Here is a 17,161-nt window from a genome sequence, read left to right as displayed (position 1 = left end):
TAGAACTGGAAAAGGTGCAGCGAAGGGCGACTAAAATGATAGCGGGGATGGGACGACTTCCCTATGAAAAAAGACTAAGGAGGCTAGGGCTATACAGCTTGGAGAAGAGACGGCTGAGGGGAGACATGATAGAGGTATATAAAATAATGAGTGGAGTGGAACAGGTGGATGTGAAGCGTCTGTTCACGCTTTCCAAAAATACTAGGACTAGGGGGCATGCGATGAAACTACAGTGTAGTAAATTTAAAACAAATCGGAGAACATTTTTCTTCACCCAACGTGTAATTAAACTCTGGAATTCGTTGCCGGAGAAAGTGGTGAAGGCGGTTAGCTTAGCAAAGTTTAAAAAGGGGTTGGACGGATTCCTAAAGGACAAGTCCATAAACCGCTACTAAACGGACTTGGAAAAATCCAAATTTCCAGAAATAACATGTATAGAATGTTTGTACGTTTGGGAAGCTTGCCAGGTGCCCTTGGCCTGGATTGGCCGCTGTCGTGGACAGGATGCTGGGCTCGATGGACCCTTGGTCTTTTCCCAGTATGGCATTACTTATGTACTTATGGTTAAGATTCTCTTCCCCTTCAGTCCACAACAAACCTTAAAGGTATTACTACTACATAGATGATATTTTCCTAATTTAGGGGGAGATGCATCAACCAAACGTTAAAAAATCTAAATCGTAAAAGTGCTTAACGAATTTGAAACAACGAAGAATGCACAAAAAAACCAGCTCAGAAATGTTCGGTGCGGTATTGAAATGTACAATGTATCATATGTTCGTAATCCCCGTCGGTAATTGGCCCCTTAAGCATGCGCAGAGCAGCCAAGCGTTATGCTGGCTGCTCTACGCATGCCACAAACAATCAAAACAAAAAAAACACGTGGCTCCCAAAATAAAAACAAAAATCAAAAAAGGATCAGGAGGGGGCAAAGGCGCTCGTCAAGAGCGTCCTGTATTGACGGCCTTGCCCCCCCCCACCCTGCCCGACGTCACCGCTGCTCCCCGCTTCCCCCTGCATTATAAATTAAAAAGCAAAACAAAAATCAGCAGCCCCTGACGGCCCCCCTCCCTTCCTCTCTACTCTTTCGCCCCACAGCTCTGCCTCCCGACATCCTCCGCCCTATGCCCCGCCCCCTCCTGGGGTCGTCGCCGCCATTCCCCCCTCCACCGTGCCCCCCTCCCTCTTACCAGCCCGTGCAGCACTGTGTGAAGGCACTGCACAGGCAAGAAGAACAGCTGATGGCTCTGTCTGTGCCCAGTCTTCCTTCGCGTCTCTCTCCTCTTGGGCCTGCCCCTGTCTGACGTAAGAAACCAATGTAGGTTATGTCAATATGTAGGAATCCCAACTGGCAGATGCAGCTACCTTCATAGTTCCAGTTTCCACCCTCTACACATAAAAAAAATCCATTATTAAGCTACAAGATACTTCCATATTTGCTATCGCAAGAATTCTTTAAACAAAAGTGCTATCAACCCAAAATCGTCTCCAAGAAAATTTCATCCTATCTGAAAACAGCTAGGCCAAATCTACTACAATTCAAGGAAGGGGGAACGAAGAGATAGAAAACCTAAAGAAAAATTATAATGATCTTCAACTCCAAACTATAGACGAAGGGGGAGGACAGTGGAACAGAAAGGGTGAGATGCAGACCACAGGGGCACACTCTGAATATGTGTGAAGAGGGTTGTTCAGCATGTGAGTGCAGTACAATGCTTGTATGACATGCTTAATGTGTGTGACTTTGGCACCTCTGTAATTTATATTAATAAAACAGGTAAATACACTACTTCTGCGAGTCTTTTCTACTTGTATTATTTATAAACTGCATAAAAAGAATATTGTGCAGAAAGCAAAGAACACGTTCTAGAAATATCAAAGCTAATCAATCACGTACTAATACAATTCTTTCACAAGTCTATTTTCCAGAATGTTCAAGGCAGAGAATAACATTACTACAATTAAACAATAATTATCAGAGCGTAAGAAGTGCAGTGTAGAGAAGAGCTAGAACGGGATGTAGATGAGAAGCCAATGCGGTGACCTGAGAACAGGTGTTATATAGTCATAGTAATACTGGAGAGAAGTAAGTTGTGTGTCTGAAGGGGAGAGAGATGGTTCCATAGGGAGACTTCTGAGAAAGAGGTTGCATGATGATGAGAGATTGGATGAAGGTTTTAGTAGCATGCTCAGAAAGAAAAAAAAAATGGATTTTGGTGATATTACAGAGAAAGAAATGATATGCTTTAGTAGTTGTGGTGGTGGTGGGGAGATTATATGTTTTTAACAAGCAAAAAACCCGTTTCCCGAAAAAATGAAACGGGCCCTAGCAAGGCTATCATCTAATAGCCATTATGTTTTTAACAGAAGCATTAGCAGGAATATCCTATGATAAGCAATAACTGATAAGGCTTTACAATGCAGGAATATCCTCCCAGGGCAGGGGACATGGACCCCCTTCCGCATGCTGCCCCAGGTGTTTTTTTTTTTTTGGTCTTGTGTTTTGGCTTTATGCAATTTGATAAAAGTAAAACAATACAAAATAACGTAGAAAGATTTTGGAAAAATATAATCCTCCTTTACATATGGAAAATTTCTTTATATACAACATTTTTGGTGAAAACTTTGCCACAATGAGGGAAAACCTTTCCTTGCTCAGGACCATGTATGACTTTTATAATTGCATCCAAAGACTTTTGAACTCAGGAAAATGCCACATACAGTTGTCCATGAGTAAATACTGGTTCTGGCAAGAAAATGCCAACTTTTTCCAAAGTCTGGCCTTATGATTTGTTAATTCTCATTCCAAAAGCCAATTTTACAGGAAACTGCTTTCGACGCAATGTAAATGGGTGGTCTGCATTAGACGAAAACACGTGGAGTCAGTTCTGCACTTCAAACCGACAGAGACACAATTTTAAATTTGGCAGATCGTGGTGGATAGTAGTTAAGGTGTGTTGCAGTAGATGGCATGTGATGTACATCAGGTTGGAGTGTGCCTCTCCTTCCCTGGAGCAGTGTGTAGCGGTGGTAGCTCATTTGCATATGGTTATGAACCCATATGCATTCACTCTGCAGCTCCTCAGTACCTCTCCACTCTCATCTCTTCCTACATTCCTCCCCGGGAACTCCGTTCACTGGGTAAATCTCTTACCTGCATCCTTCTCCTCCACTGCTAACTCCAGACTTCGTTCCTTTTATCTTGCTGCACCATATGCCTGGAATAGACTTCCTGAGCTGGTACGTCAAGCTCCATCTCTGACCGTCTTCAAATCTAAGCTAAAAGCCCACCTTTTTGATGCTGCTTTTAACTCCTAACCCTTATTCACTTGTTCAGAACCCTTAATTTATCATCCTCACTTTAATATTCCCTTATCTTTTGTTTGTCCAGTTTGTCTGTCCTAATTAGATTGTAAGCTCTGTCGAGCAGGGACTGTCTCTTCATGTTCAAGTGTACAGCGTTGCGTATGTCTAGTAGCACTATAGAAATGATAAGTAGTAGTAGTAACCTAGCCATCCATCCGGCCATCCAGGGATGCAGATCGACAAATTATTATAGGAGATGTAGCAATCTTCCCTGGGGCTGGGTAACTTCCCATTGCAACCTTTTCAAGCTAGGACTCTATTGGTCCAGGATTTGTGAGGTTTGATTTTCTGGTTGATGGACTTCATTAAAGTTCAGTGTCTTTTATTAAAGACTTTTATGTCTTTGTTGCTGTTTCTACATCCATAATTCAACCTTCGGAAACAGATTCAAAGGAGGAAAAACAGAATTCTTTAGCTGATATACAGCATGCTATTGTGATAATGGAGTCTTCTTTTTGGAGGTCAGTGTTTCAACTGTGTTAGTTCTGAGACTGTGGTTAAACCAAAAAGTGGACTGGAACCTAGGACTTCTTGATTGAAGGTTTGTTTTTTAGATTCCAGTGTAACAGTACTACATTAGCACATGGCCAAATATAGAAAACCATACATTTTATGGCTGTGGTAAAAATGGGCATAGCATAGGAAAAAAACTATGCAAAGGTGCGCTAAGGCCACTTTTTGCAACAGCTTAGTAAAAGGATCCCTTAATTCTTGGCATTATACACAATTCTTGCATTGAATTTCCTGAGAAGTGAACAGTGAGGCAGCTGACCTTTTGGCTAAATTCATGATTTAGGATGATTTTTGTTAAAAAAAATTTTTAGGAAGGTATTTGTAAATTTTATAGAAGGGCAACCTTCGAAAGCTAATCAAGAAATGTATTAAGTTTTGTCCAATAAAAAAGGTATCATCTTATTTTCTTTTCCATGTTTTATTTTGTTTGATTTCTATTGATAACCTTAAGAGTGGACTAACACGGCTACCACACTCCTCTATATAATGTCTGTAAATCTCTTATATATTGTGAATTTTGTGACCCACCTAGAAAAAAAAATAAAAGCCTCTCTGAGGTCTGGTTCCAAAATATCCAGTTAGTGCTGATATTCAAAGGTACTGCATATTTAAGTGCCATTGAATATCAGTGGATAACCAGCCCCAAGTGATTTAAGCTCTTCCCCTCACAAATCACTTTGATTTTGACTCCACTGTTTTTATACTGAGGAAGGTGAACTGCCTTTCCCATAGAAATGCGTTGGACCATTTTTGGGTTACTTTATTTCTCTGGAACCCCAGACTGATCTGGCCCAATTTTGATGTTTACTGCTCTGGCACTGATTGAGAGGAAGGAGAACCCACATCATCAGACTGGCCTTTAGTTCAGTACTTGTTTAGAAGAAAGTTTGCCTCCAAGCATCACATTGGGACATTGATTCAGTACTGACTTATTAGGAGGCATTCATCTCTGTACCATACTGGAGCACTGCCTTAGTTCTGGAAGGCAGTGTGTCCTTATCATACTAGGTTATTGGTCCAGTACTGGCTCAGAGGACAGAGAAAGATATTTCATTCTGTTTTGCATGTTGGACATATAGAATACATCCAAAATATTTAAGGTTGCCAACTGGCTCTGACATTTTAGAATAAGCTGATCTGACTCTCAATGTGCCTTGCTGTGAACATGGACCAATAGTTCTGATTTTCTTTTTCATGTTTTATTTTGTTTTATTTCTATTGATTACCTTAGCTGATGACAAATACACTCTTTTACTTTTTCCAGGGGGGCCTTCTCTGTAGTACGACGCTGCGTTAAGCTTTGCACTGGACATGAGTACGCCGCCAAGATAATCAACACCAAGAAGCTCTCAGCAAGAGGTAAGAGCACAGTCCACTGCCCCAAGGATATCACCTCTGCTGACTTTGTCCCTTCCTGTGAATGGCCTATCTATGACCTTTGACAATGTGCAAGTTTGTGTGTTAACACTCCATCTTTTACATGAAGACCTGCCCTGTCCCTGACTGTCATTGGGATGTGATGTAAAGGAGACATATCCTTTCTTATGCTGAGCATACTTTATAAAGGAGACCTTTTGTTTCATAAGGTTGTAAATATTATAGTGTAAAGACCTGCTATTTTCTCAAGCTATAATGGATGCTTAGTGCAAAGAAACCTGCCCTTTAGAGAGCTGGTAGGTAGATTTTAGGCTTGAGCTCCCCGGTGGAGTCAGCAGTGAATGTAATACTGTTACTAACGTAAAAGAGACCTGATTTTGCCCTATTCTAGGTGTTAGTGCTGTACCACTGTTGTCACTCTTTCTAAAATTATCACAGCCAGGTACCTGCAAGACTCACACCCACTTCCTGCAAACATAAAAACACTCTTGAAATTTAACTGCTCACTTTAGGTTAGCCCCAAAAATGTTAGCAAGCATGACAAAATTGATGAGGATATATTACAAAGTGCCATGGAACTCTAGTGCATCATGTACCCACCTGAACCTTTTTTTTTTTTTTTTTAAATAATTGTATAATTTAAAAAACTTCTATAGGAAGCTTTCTTAAACCAAACGAGAAAAGACAAGAGCATAAAAAACCACCACTTTATACGAACACGAAAACTTTAAAATGGATGTATTTGTGCTTGCTTGGGGGGGGGGGGGGCATTTGATAAAAGAGGTGTTTGGTGACCATAAATGTTGTGCATATAACTGCAGTCTTTGGCCACCATTGTCTGTGCAAGCTTTAGTAGGCTGCTGTGTGCAGAATGAACAAAACGATAGCCATTCTGCTCACATTCTCAGAATTTCAGCCTACGTCTTCTGTACTACCAACAGAAGAAAACCATAGCGAAGCTACTAGAGCAGGGTTTCTCAACCCAGTCCCACAGTCTGGTTTCCAAGATATTTACAATGAATATGCATGAGACAAATTTGCATGTGCTGCCTCCACTGTATACAAATACCTCATGCATATTTATTATTGCTATCTTCAAACCAGAATGGCTTGGGGTTCCCCGAGAACTGGGTTGAGAAACCCTGCAGTAGAGAGAGCAGAGAATTGTGTGTTAGTGGAAAGAAACCTTACTAAGGAACCAGAGATGATTCAGTAGTTAGCACACTTAGCAATGTATCAAGACATGCACTGATTTTTGGAAGACCTGCGGTTCATTTCCAGATCAGATGAGCTGTCAGCTTGGGCTGTGGGTGTGCATGGGAATGCTGCAGAGGTAGTATTCACAGCTCCCCAAGGATGGGGGAAGGAAGAAACTGAGGGGCCGATGCTCAAAAGTCACTGTTAACATCTGCATAACCACCACTGAACTTATTGAATGTGAAACAGAGATTGCCGCTAAAAGGATATTGCATACAAATGAGATATGTGGAACGTCTACATGCTGCTCAGTAGAGAAAGCGCCTAGCACATGTGCAGAATGGTCTCACGGTAAACGCTGATGTTCTGTGCCATATCCAAGGGAAAAAAAGCACAATGGCACATTTTTACACTACTGTTACATGGGAACATACACATATAGCACATGTACATGGGAACATACACATATAACACATGTACATGGTGCATTTGCCTACACACAATACATGGACATGGCACATTTCCAACACACATGCAGATAGTATTAAAAATGCAAGCAAACTGCTTTCTTTTTCTATGGATGGAAAATACACACATATAATTACACGCGTATGACCTATTTCCCACACACATGCAGATAAAAATGCTAGCAGACTGTTTCACTGAGAAGTCGCCCTCATTCAAAGACACCTTCAGATCTGCCAGAAAATTTTGAATGTTACAGGTAGGTGCTCCTTTCTGTGCATTGCTCGGAAACATCTGTGCATCACATGGAATGCTCATTTTAATTCAAATGAGCTCATTTTCATACATTAGCATAGTGCTTTCAGTCACTGCTCCCACAAATGGTAAAAGCAGTGATAAGACCTGTTTTGCATTAGGTGCACAATAACATGCAAGGCATGCTAAACTGGCTAAATGAAATGTTGTAAGCCCGGTTTGCTTTGGCCATTGGGGCTTGAGTCATAGTGGGGCTTCTGGATTGGCTCAGGGTGCACATGCCCTAGGCTTCAAATGGAGCTCTACCTGCAGCTGAAGTTTGGCAGTAGGAGAGAGGGCGTTAAAGCAGAAAAACCACAGGGAGCTGCATAAGAAGGATCATGATCTCACCTTTCCACCAGGAGTCAGTCCTTGTTACCCAAAGAAGTGTGAGGAAATTGCTGGGCTAAAAATAAACATCTACAGCAAGAAAAATTCATATACCAGCTTTTGCACTCTCTTCTCAAGTCACTTCCTTGCTCCCTATCCATTTCCAAATATAATTCAAACTGTCTTACTGATTTACATGTGCATTTATTCTGCAGCTTCTCAGTATTTCTCCTCTTATCACTACTCCCCTCCCTGGGAACTCTGATCTTCAGGTAAGTCACTCTTATCTGTACCCTTCTCCTCCACTGCCAACTCCAGACTCTGTTCTTTCCACCTTGCTGCTCCATACACTTCCTGAGTCATTATGTCATGGTCCGTCTTTCGCCCTATTCAAATCCAGGCTAAAAGCCCACCTTCTTAATGATGCTTTTAAATCAACCCCGTATTCACTTTGTTCAATATGTTTTAATTATTCCCATAATAAACATAGCTCCCTAATCCCTTATTTGTCCTGTCTGTCTTAAATAGATTGTAAGCTCTGTACAGTGGGGACTGACTCTTATATGTCTATGTATAGCACCGCATATATCTAGTACTGCTATACAGTGGCGTAGCCAGACTGCTGATTTTGGGTGGGCCTGAACCCAAAGTGGGTGGGCACAAAATTTTCTCTCTACCCCCCTCCCCCAGCAAAATTTAGTCACATTTTCAGTGAGCTTTCAGAGGCCAAAACCTCCTGCCTCAGGCCAGTATAATGCTGTTATGGTATCCTCTCCTGACCTAAGGAAGGAAGTATTGGTCTCTGAAACTTTATTAACACAGGTACCATATTACTTTATCCTAAATTAAAAATAAAATTATTTTCTTTACCTTTGTTGTATGGCCATTTACTTTTTCTCATTGTGTTGCTCCCAGTCTCTAGATTCTGCTTTCCTTCATTTTCGCTGAACTCTTCTGCCAGGGTTTCCTAGCTATTTGTCATTTTTCTCTTTTTCTTTGCTTTCTTCAATATTTTTCTGCCTCTCTCTCTCTGTCCAGATTTAATTCATTCTTACTATCCATTCTTTAATTTCCTTCATCTACTTATGGCTTTTCATCTTTTTATCACCTTTGTTCTCCCCATACCCCTTCCTCTTATTCTCCAGTCTTTCACTACTCCCCTTTTCCATGCAGCAGCTCTCCTCTTTCTCTCCCCATCCTTCCAGTGTCTCCCCTCTCTTTCCCCATCCTTCCAGTGGTCTCCCCTCTTTCTTTCTGCATCCTTCCATCCATTGTCACCTCTTTCTCCCTACCCTTCCATCCAGCGTCTTCCCTCTTTCTCTCCCCATCCTTCCACCCATCTACCCTCTCTCCTGATCCTTCCATCTAATGTCTCTCTCTCCCTCCTTCTAACCAGTGTCTCTCTATCTCTCTATCCTTTTCTGTTCAGTGTCCCTTCGCTCTCCACATCCTTCCAGTCTCTCCCCTTTCTCTCTGCATCCTTTCATCCATGTCTCCTCTTTCTCCCCATCCTTCCGTTTTCCCTCTTTCTCCCCATCCTTCCATCCGTTTTCCCTCTTTCTCTCCCCATCCTTCCGTTTTCCCTCTTTCTCCCCATCCTTCCATCTGTTTTCCCTCTCTCTGCCATCCTTCCATCCGTTTTCCCTCTCTCTCCCCATCCTTCCATCTGTTTTCCCTCTCTCTCCCCATCCTTCCATCCGTTTTCCCTCTTTCTCCCCATCCTTCCATCTGTTTTCCCTCTTTCTCTGCCATCATTCCATCCATTTTCCCTCTTTCTCCCCATCCTTTCATCCGTTTTCCCTCTCTCTCCCCATCCTTCCATCTGTTTTCCCTCTTTCTCTGCCATCATTCCATCTGTTTTCCCTCTTTCTCTCCCCATCCTTCCATCCGTTTTCCCTCTCTCTCTGCCATCCTTCCATCCGTTTTCCCTCTTTCTCTCCCCATCCTTTCATCTGTTTTCCCTCTTTCTCTGCCATCCTTCCGTTTTCCCTCTTTCTCCCCATCCTTCCATCTGTTTTCCCTCTCCTGATTCAGGCCCGCCAGCGCCAGCTCCCATTGCCGGCCACTGCTGCTTTTCCTGTTGAGCAGCAGGGCCAGCGCTACAAAAAGAAGAAGCGCTCAGCTGATTGAGCTGAGCGCCAACGCTAACGAGAAAAAATGTAAAAAAAAAAAAAGCGCGGCACCAGGTCCGCAGGCAGCCTTGAGGCATTGGCTGCTGGCTCTGCAGGCTCCTCCTTTCTCTTACGTCACTGCCCCTGGAGCGAAACAGGGGCAGTAATGTAGGGAGACGGGAGGAGCCTGCAGAGCCAGCAGCCAATGCCCCATGGTTGCCTGCGGTGCCGCGGTTTTTTTTTTAAACATATTTTCTCATTAGTGTTGGCGCTCAGCTCAGTCAACTGAGCGCTTCTTCTTTTTGTAGCGCCGGCCCTGCTGCTCAACAGGAAAAGCAGCAGTGGCTGGCAATGGGAGCTGGGGCTGGCGTGGGCCTGGAAGAAAAGTGGGCGGGCGTGTGTGTGCGATTGGGTGGGCGGGCCAGAGGTGAAATTGGGTGGGCCTGGGCCCACCCAGGCCCACCCGTAGCTACGCCCCTGCTGCTATACAAAAAGAAGTAGTAGCAGATCAGTGGGACCCGAAGCTTATCACTTTATCTCCCTGTGCTTCCGTCATTGACCATGTGATCTTTGCTCTGCTAGTTTTCATGCATAGCCATGTTTTTCAGTGATGGATTTGTGACATGATGCAGCTTTTACCATTCATAGCAGGGGAGTAGCCAGACACCCAATTTTGGGTGGGCCTGAACCCAAGATGGGTGGGCAGAAGAACCCCACTCCATCCCACAGGTGATTTGGTCTCTCCTCTCACCTGCATGCCATATGGTCTCTCAAACATCCCCCCTCTCCTGCATACCTTTTAAATAGCAGATTTTCACCGGCAGCAAGCAGCAACTAATACACACTGCTCATGTTGGCCCCACAGCACTGATGCAGCTTCCTTTTTCCGCATAGGCGGGAATATGTCAGAGGGAAGGATGTGGGACTGGTGTGAGCAGTATGTATCAGTCGCTACTTGCTGCAGGTGAAGATCTGCTATTTACAAGGTATGCAGGAGGGACAGTTGTTGGGAATTTTCGGCTGGTGAGGCTTGGGAATCCCTGCCAGCCACATCATAGGTATGCTGCTACTGGGTGGTCCTTATCTTTCCACCCAAACCCTCTTCTCCTCTTCCCCCACTTTCCGTCTCTGTTGACAACACCCTCATCCTCCCCGTCTCTTCAGCACGCAATCTCGGAGTCATCTTCGATTCCTCCCTCTCCTTCTCTGCCCATATCCAACAGACAGCTAAGACCTGTCGCTTCTTCCTCTATAATATTAGCAAAATTCGCCCATTCCTCTCTGAACAGACCACCCGAACCCTCGTCCACTCGCTCGTTACCTCTCGTCTTGACTATTGCAACCTTCTCCTCGCTGGCCTCCCGCTTAGCCACCTATCCCCCCTTCAATCTGTCCAAAATTCCGCCGCACGTCTTATCTACCGGGTGAACCGATACTCTCATATCACCCCCCTCCTCAAGTCGCTTCACTGGCTCCCAATCCACTACCGTATACAGTTCAAGCTTCTCCTATTGACCTTCAAGTGCACTCAATCTGCTGCCCCCCATTACCTCTCTACCCTCCTCTCCCCGTATGTTCCCACCCGTAACCTCCGCTCTCAGGACAAATCACTCCTATCTGTACCCTTCTCCACCACCGCTAACTCCAGACTCCGCCCCTTCTGCCTCGCATCACCTTATGCCTGGAACAGACTTCCCGAGCCCATACGCCATGCGCCCTCCCTGCCCATCTTCAAGTCCTTACTCAAGGCCCATCTCTTCTCCCTTGCTTTTGGCACCTAACACCTTCCCCATTCCTGTTACCTACACTGACTACGTAGTCTGTTACCGTTAGATTGTAAGCTCTCTTGAGCAGGGACTGTCCCTCCCCATGTTTAAACTTGTACAGCGCTGCGTAACCCTGGCAGCGCTATAGAAATGCTAAGTAGTAGTAGTAGTAGGCTAAAGTGGGTGGGCCTGGGCCCACCCAAGCCCACCCTTGGCTACGCCACTGATTCATAGTACACAGAGGTCTAGTTCTATAGCTGTGACCTAAGAGTGGAGGCTTTGGCCTGGATCTTTTTTTTTAGTTAAAAAAATTATTTTTACTTACAAATCAAGGAGTAATTACAATACAGAGTGAAAAAAATTCCACATTCATGTATACCAACAATATTACAGCTCAACAAACTTTTAACATCCTCTAAACCTTCCTTGATTTTAACATTTGTTATTCCCCTTTCCATTTCCCCCTCAGCTCCACAGATTATCCATTCTGATAGCTTTCAATTTCCTTAAATCTCCTATAGAACATTATGGGATTCTTTACAATTCCCAAGTGCTCCTAAATTACACCAACTTATTCTGATGGAATGCTCTCATCAGCTATAGAGGGGCTAGTCTCCTTAGGATACCCTCTAAGCGGGGCACCTCTATTCTCTTCCATCATTGTGCAATCACTAAGGGGGCTGCCATCATTCCATTGGTTGTAAATTGCCCCTTATCCTTCTCTATCCCAGGAGCAATGTGATCTGCTTCCCCACCCTAATATTCAGGATTTCCTCTAGCACCTCCACTATCACATCCGAAAGCCCTTGAATCTTGGGGCAATCCCACCATATATGCCTAAATGTCCTTGTCTACATTGCCAGCATCCATTACCCCCAATATCTTAAACTCTGGAATTCATTGCCAGAGAATTTGGTAAAGGCGATTAGCTTAGCAGAGTTTAAAAAAGGTTTGGCTGGCTTCCTAAACAAAAAGTCCATAGACCATTATTAAATGGACTTGGGGAGAATCCACTATTTCTGGGATTAGCATTATAGAATGTTCTTTTTTTGGATCTTGCCAAGTATTTGTGATTTGGATTGGCCACTGTTGGAAACAGGATGCTGGGCTTGATTGACCTTTGGTCTTTCCCAGTATGGCAATACTTATGTCGCATGGTGCTATATTACCAGTAATATAGCATTTAATATCTGTTTTCTATAATATTACTGGTTAATCCAATTTCAGCATACACTTCTGTTGTATCCTACTCTTTTCTCTAAGGGTTGTGCCATGTCCTCATCTCACCTCCGGGAAAAAAATGGTGACTTGTGTTGTCAGAGTTTAAAGCCACAGATGTGGGTTTTCCCTCTCTATACTGACCCCCACTTATTGCCACTTCAGTGAGTGTTTCATCTTTGCTCAAGAGGTGTGGGCTGGTGGGGGAGAGACGATGATGGTGTTAATGCGTTAAACATTTTAGCACAAGTTAAACATTTAATGTGTTATTTGCATTATTAATGCATTAAATGCACAGCCCTAAATTTCAAACCAATTAAATATTAACCACAACCAGATGTATAGGAGAAAAATAATTTAGTTGTACTACATATATTTTCAATCCAAATCTCAGTCATTAAAAAGGGATAGTGCACAACAGTAAAGCATGCTTAACTCACTACACTTTCAAAGCATATGTGCAGCAGGACCCCACAGTGTGCCCTTTGTAATCTGCCTGTCACAGTTTTGTGGCCCCATAACAGATAGTTTAAAGATATTTATGGGAAAGGGTGGAGAGCTAGCACATTATAATTCATTTCTGTTTCTCATATTAGTATTCCATTCAGCCAAGGGGACAAAGTGATCACACTACCGTATCCTGCCATTAACAGGGCACATTCCAACACAGTGACACCTATTAAAACTGGCCCCATAACAGTTTTAATAGGTGTTGAAAAATTAAAATTGCGCACCAGGAGGATACAGCATAGTCTAGAGGCGGATAGAGAGAAGGCCATGCGAAACTCCACTGGGTAGCATGTGCCTCATACTGCGCATACATGCATGCGTAAATGTGACCATGCATGGAATGTAGGCGCTTGCAACCCAGTGGAGCTTTGCGGGGACATCTCACTATCTGCCTCCGGACAGTGCCGCATCTTTGGTGAGCAAATTTAATTTTTAAACTATCTATCTGTTATGGAGCCACAAAACTGTACTACCGGAGCCGCATGTTGGAGACCACTGTGCTAGAGCCTCTATTTGTGGAATATTGGTATACAAAAAATTAATATCTAATGTTACCAAAACCATTTCCTGAAGATCACCATCAAAGTCATTTAGTAAGTTTAACATATGGGATGAATCCCGGACGTAAGATCTGATGAGTGGAACAAAAGGCCTTAAGTACAAAAATCAATAAGGGTTCTAAGTGAAATCCGTTTCCTGAGATAATGGGTCTACCAGAAGGTACAGTCAGTGACTTGTGGACAAGAATAACTGGGTTAACAGGATGAGTCTATCTGGTGACCTTTCTGTGCTGTCAACTATTCTGTGACTATATCACATCTCATTCCATTGACTGGGATGTAACTGATTGTAGGAGATTCTTTTACCAATGCTGTCATGAGAAATAGTTGCTCCTTGTGGGCAGGGCCACTGCAACAAATTAAGCAAGGTAAGTATGGCAGGTTACGCCAATGTTTGGGGGCACCATGCAGGAATGCAGCCCCCTGCCATGCTTACCTTGGTGGTACTGGGCCATGCTGAAGCCCTGCAGCATCCCACCTCCTTTGACAGGAAGTCATTGGAGGGAGTGGGATGAAGTAGCACTGGATCATGGGGCTGTAATAGAAGACCTTGTGCCTTGCTGATTTTGTTCTGAGCCCAGGCTGAGGTAGTATGATGCAGCAGGCCTGGTGGGACTGGATGAAAGGGAAGAAGTGATGACATTGGACACAGGGGTTGGGGTGCTGGAAGCTTCCTGCCTGCCTTTGGATATGGGAAGAGGAACTCCATTCCTATTCTTCTTGTTGTTTTATGAAAAGTTCCTTACCCCAACCCCCAAAGGAGATATGGTTAGGAGCCCTATTACTAGTTCTTGATGTCATGATTACCGTTCCTTGTGGGGGTGAAGTGAGGAGATTCTTTGGATGCTATGACTCAGCAAAGTTTTTGGTGCTGTGATGTTTGAGTGGAGGAAAGAGGAGCCCCTTGCAGTACTCTAATAGGTGTGCTTTTTCTGAGTGTGGAGAGAGAAGCCCCATGCAGGGTTATGAAATAATACGAGTCTGTATGCATTACTCTTGTTTTGCATCTTGCACTACAAGTGTAAATGAAAGATGTTTGCAGCACCTGTATTACAGAGAGAAGAGTGCACACTCTGAGCTTCTCATCAGCACTCAGATACCGCCAGCTCCTGGTGAAGAACCCCCCCCCCCCCCCCCACCTTCTATGTCATTGGTGAGAGCCTTCTGCCAGTCAGTTTTTCAGACTTTGATTGGATGTCCTTTTTATTTGGGGGGGGGGGGGGGGTACAGGGTTAGCTGCAAAGGAGTTTGAATATGATTACAGGTGTGATTTCAGTTTCAGGCTAATCGACCGCAGTCTGTAATATGTGTTTTCCTGTGACCTGGCAGTGAGCTTTATCCTTCAGCACCTGCTAGCAAGCAGCAGAAGGTTGGTAGTTAGTGGTGAAGTAGGCAGAAGAAATCAATTTCTTTCCCTCCTGTGGTTTATTGATTAATAGTAGAAGCATAGGTTTGTGTTGTACCCTCTGAAAAATTGAGGCACTGTCTTCTGCTTCAGTTGGTAGTGTCCTCAAGCCCCTGCCAGTGGAGAACAATCTTCCAACCAAAGCCTGCTGCGCTTCTAGGGCCACTGCTACACCCCCCCCCCCCCCACCCACACAGCATTTGCTTGTTTTTTTTGTGAAACTAAGCATGTGGGAGGGAGGTCTGCTTCCCGCACATGCATGAAAACCGAGCATGCGTAAGTAGGCCTCCCCTGTTTATGCTCAGTTTTGTGAAAACCAAGCATACGCAGGGATGGGGTCTTGCTTGGCAGAGGCCCAGGCTTTGGCTGAAGGAGGGCTCCTGCCAGCTCAGCTATGTATGGTCATGCGGGGGGGGGGGGGGGGGGGGGAATGCAAAAATGTTTGCCTCCCCTCCAAACCTGAGGTCTGGCTACACCCCTGCTTGACTGAAAGGCACCATGTAAATCAGTACATTTTTTTCTAACAAAAAAGGTGCCGGTACTCATGGCTCTACCCCCAGAGTAGCCACAACTTCACAGTAACCATACCCCCTGTTACTAGCACAGAGCATAGAAAAGGGCTATATAGTACAAAACTAAAAACTGCAAATGCTGGATATACTCAGCAAAAAACCTGTTGCAGTTAAATTATGTAGCCTGGAAAATAATGACCCCTGACCCTGTATATTGGACCATTAATATGTTAAATGTAAACACATATTTGGCATCCACTGAAGCCCTTCTCACAGAACAGTGGGTGCAGAGCACAACTAGGACATCTCCCTCTAGAACTCACCATAAGAAAAAAAAAAGAACAACTGATTCTGATGTCATCTCCATAGCAACAACAAACCCTCTTCAGCACCAAGCATCTTATGAAGTAATACAGAAAGTCTTCCTATAGAATGAATCTACCACGCCATCAAATTTAAGTTCATTTTTATTTAATATACAACCCTGGAGATGAGTCATCTAGGTGGTTTACAATACAAAGAGCCTGTGGGAGCTACAGCAGAATGTCTCTTTCCTTCTCAGCATATGTAGTTCCATTTCTTCCTTCTGACTTCCTAATCTTTTCTGTCAAAGGAGGAAATGAACTACATATGCCCACAGGCTCAATACACCAATGTGAGTTCCAACATGTTTGTCTATAGAATTTAGGAGAATAAAGGATAAATCTTAGTCTAGAAGCTCAAAGGCCTTTTGGAATAAATAGGTCATAAGGGATACCTTAAATTGCTGGTGAGAAGGCAGCATTCACAAATAGGAGGCAAGATTGTTCCATAAAGTGGGGCCAGAGATAGAGATGCTAAATATTGAATTTTGCAAGGTGTCATTAAGATTTAGCAGAAGGAAAGATTATTAGGAGATTCTGTTGCATGAAGCGAAGGGCACGTGCACTGGAGTATGGAATCATATGGTGGGAGAGAATGAGCAGTTGTCCTGAATGATGGATTTTATAAACTACTGTCAAAACTGTGTAAATACTACATAGTTCAATGGGAAACCAAAGGAGAGGAATACCATGGTCATGTTTACAGACAGAAATCGCAATCTGAGTGCCTGAGATGGTAATAGAGTCCAGAGATCTATGATTCATATTATGAGACTACAGCATCCCATTTATCCCTGTCTGGTATCCCCCATAATGGCACCAAATTCCAAAACTCATATAAAGACCTACTTATTAAAAGGCAGCACCATAAATAATGCAGTGAGCCAAAGAACATTAATATATCTATTTGGAAAACTGAACCAGCTAAATTAATATATACCTGTATTCAACATCTGGCCTTGGTCACACATGCCAAACACAGATAGCCTGTAATTAAAGGGGGGCTAATTGACCACAAACTAAAAGTACTAATATAGACAAAAATTAACCTGAACTCCCAAGACGCTAGACTCTGCATGTAGTGCAACACCAGAAATAGAAAGAGATGCATTTTCTCCTGTATGTGCAAATATAAAGACAACAGATACAAATTCTCAAAACTACATATTCCAATT

General features: G+C 43.5%; 1 protein-coding gene across 20 annotated transcripts in view; it reads left to right on the top strand.

The window, feature by feature from the left end:
* CAMK2B (calcium/calmodulin dependent protein kinase II beta) overlaps positions 1-17,161 on the top strand; it is a 453,822-nt gene that overhangs the window by 70,489 nt on the left and 366,172 nt on the right. For all 20 annotated transcript variants that reach the window (XM_030201732.1, XM_030201722.1, XM_030201730.1 and 17 more), the window contains exon 2: positions 5,144-5,238. In XM_030201732.1, the coding sequence (XP_030057592.1) occupies positions 5,144-5,238 (95 nt within the window). The remainder of the gene's footprint in view (positions 1-5,143; positions 5,239-17,161) is intronic.

This window comes from Microcaecilia unicolor, chromosome 4 (genome assembly GCF_901765095.1).
Source record: "Microcaecilia unicolor chromosome 4, aMicUni1.1, whole genome shotgun sequence".
Taxonomy (NCBI): Eukaryota; Metazoa; Chordata; class Amphibia; order Gymnophiona; family Siphonopidae; genus Microcaecilia; species Microcaecilia unicolor.
Note: the sequence above shows the minus strand (reverse complement) of the source record. Positions and strands in the feature narration are given on the sequence as shown.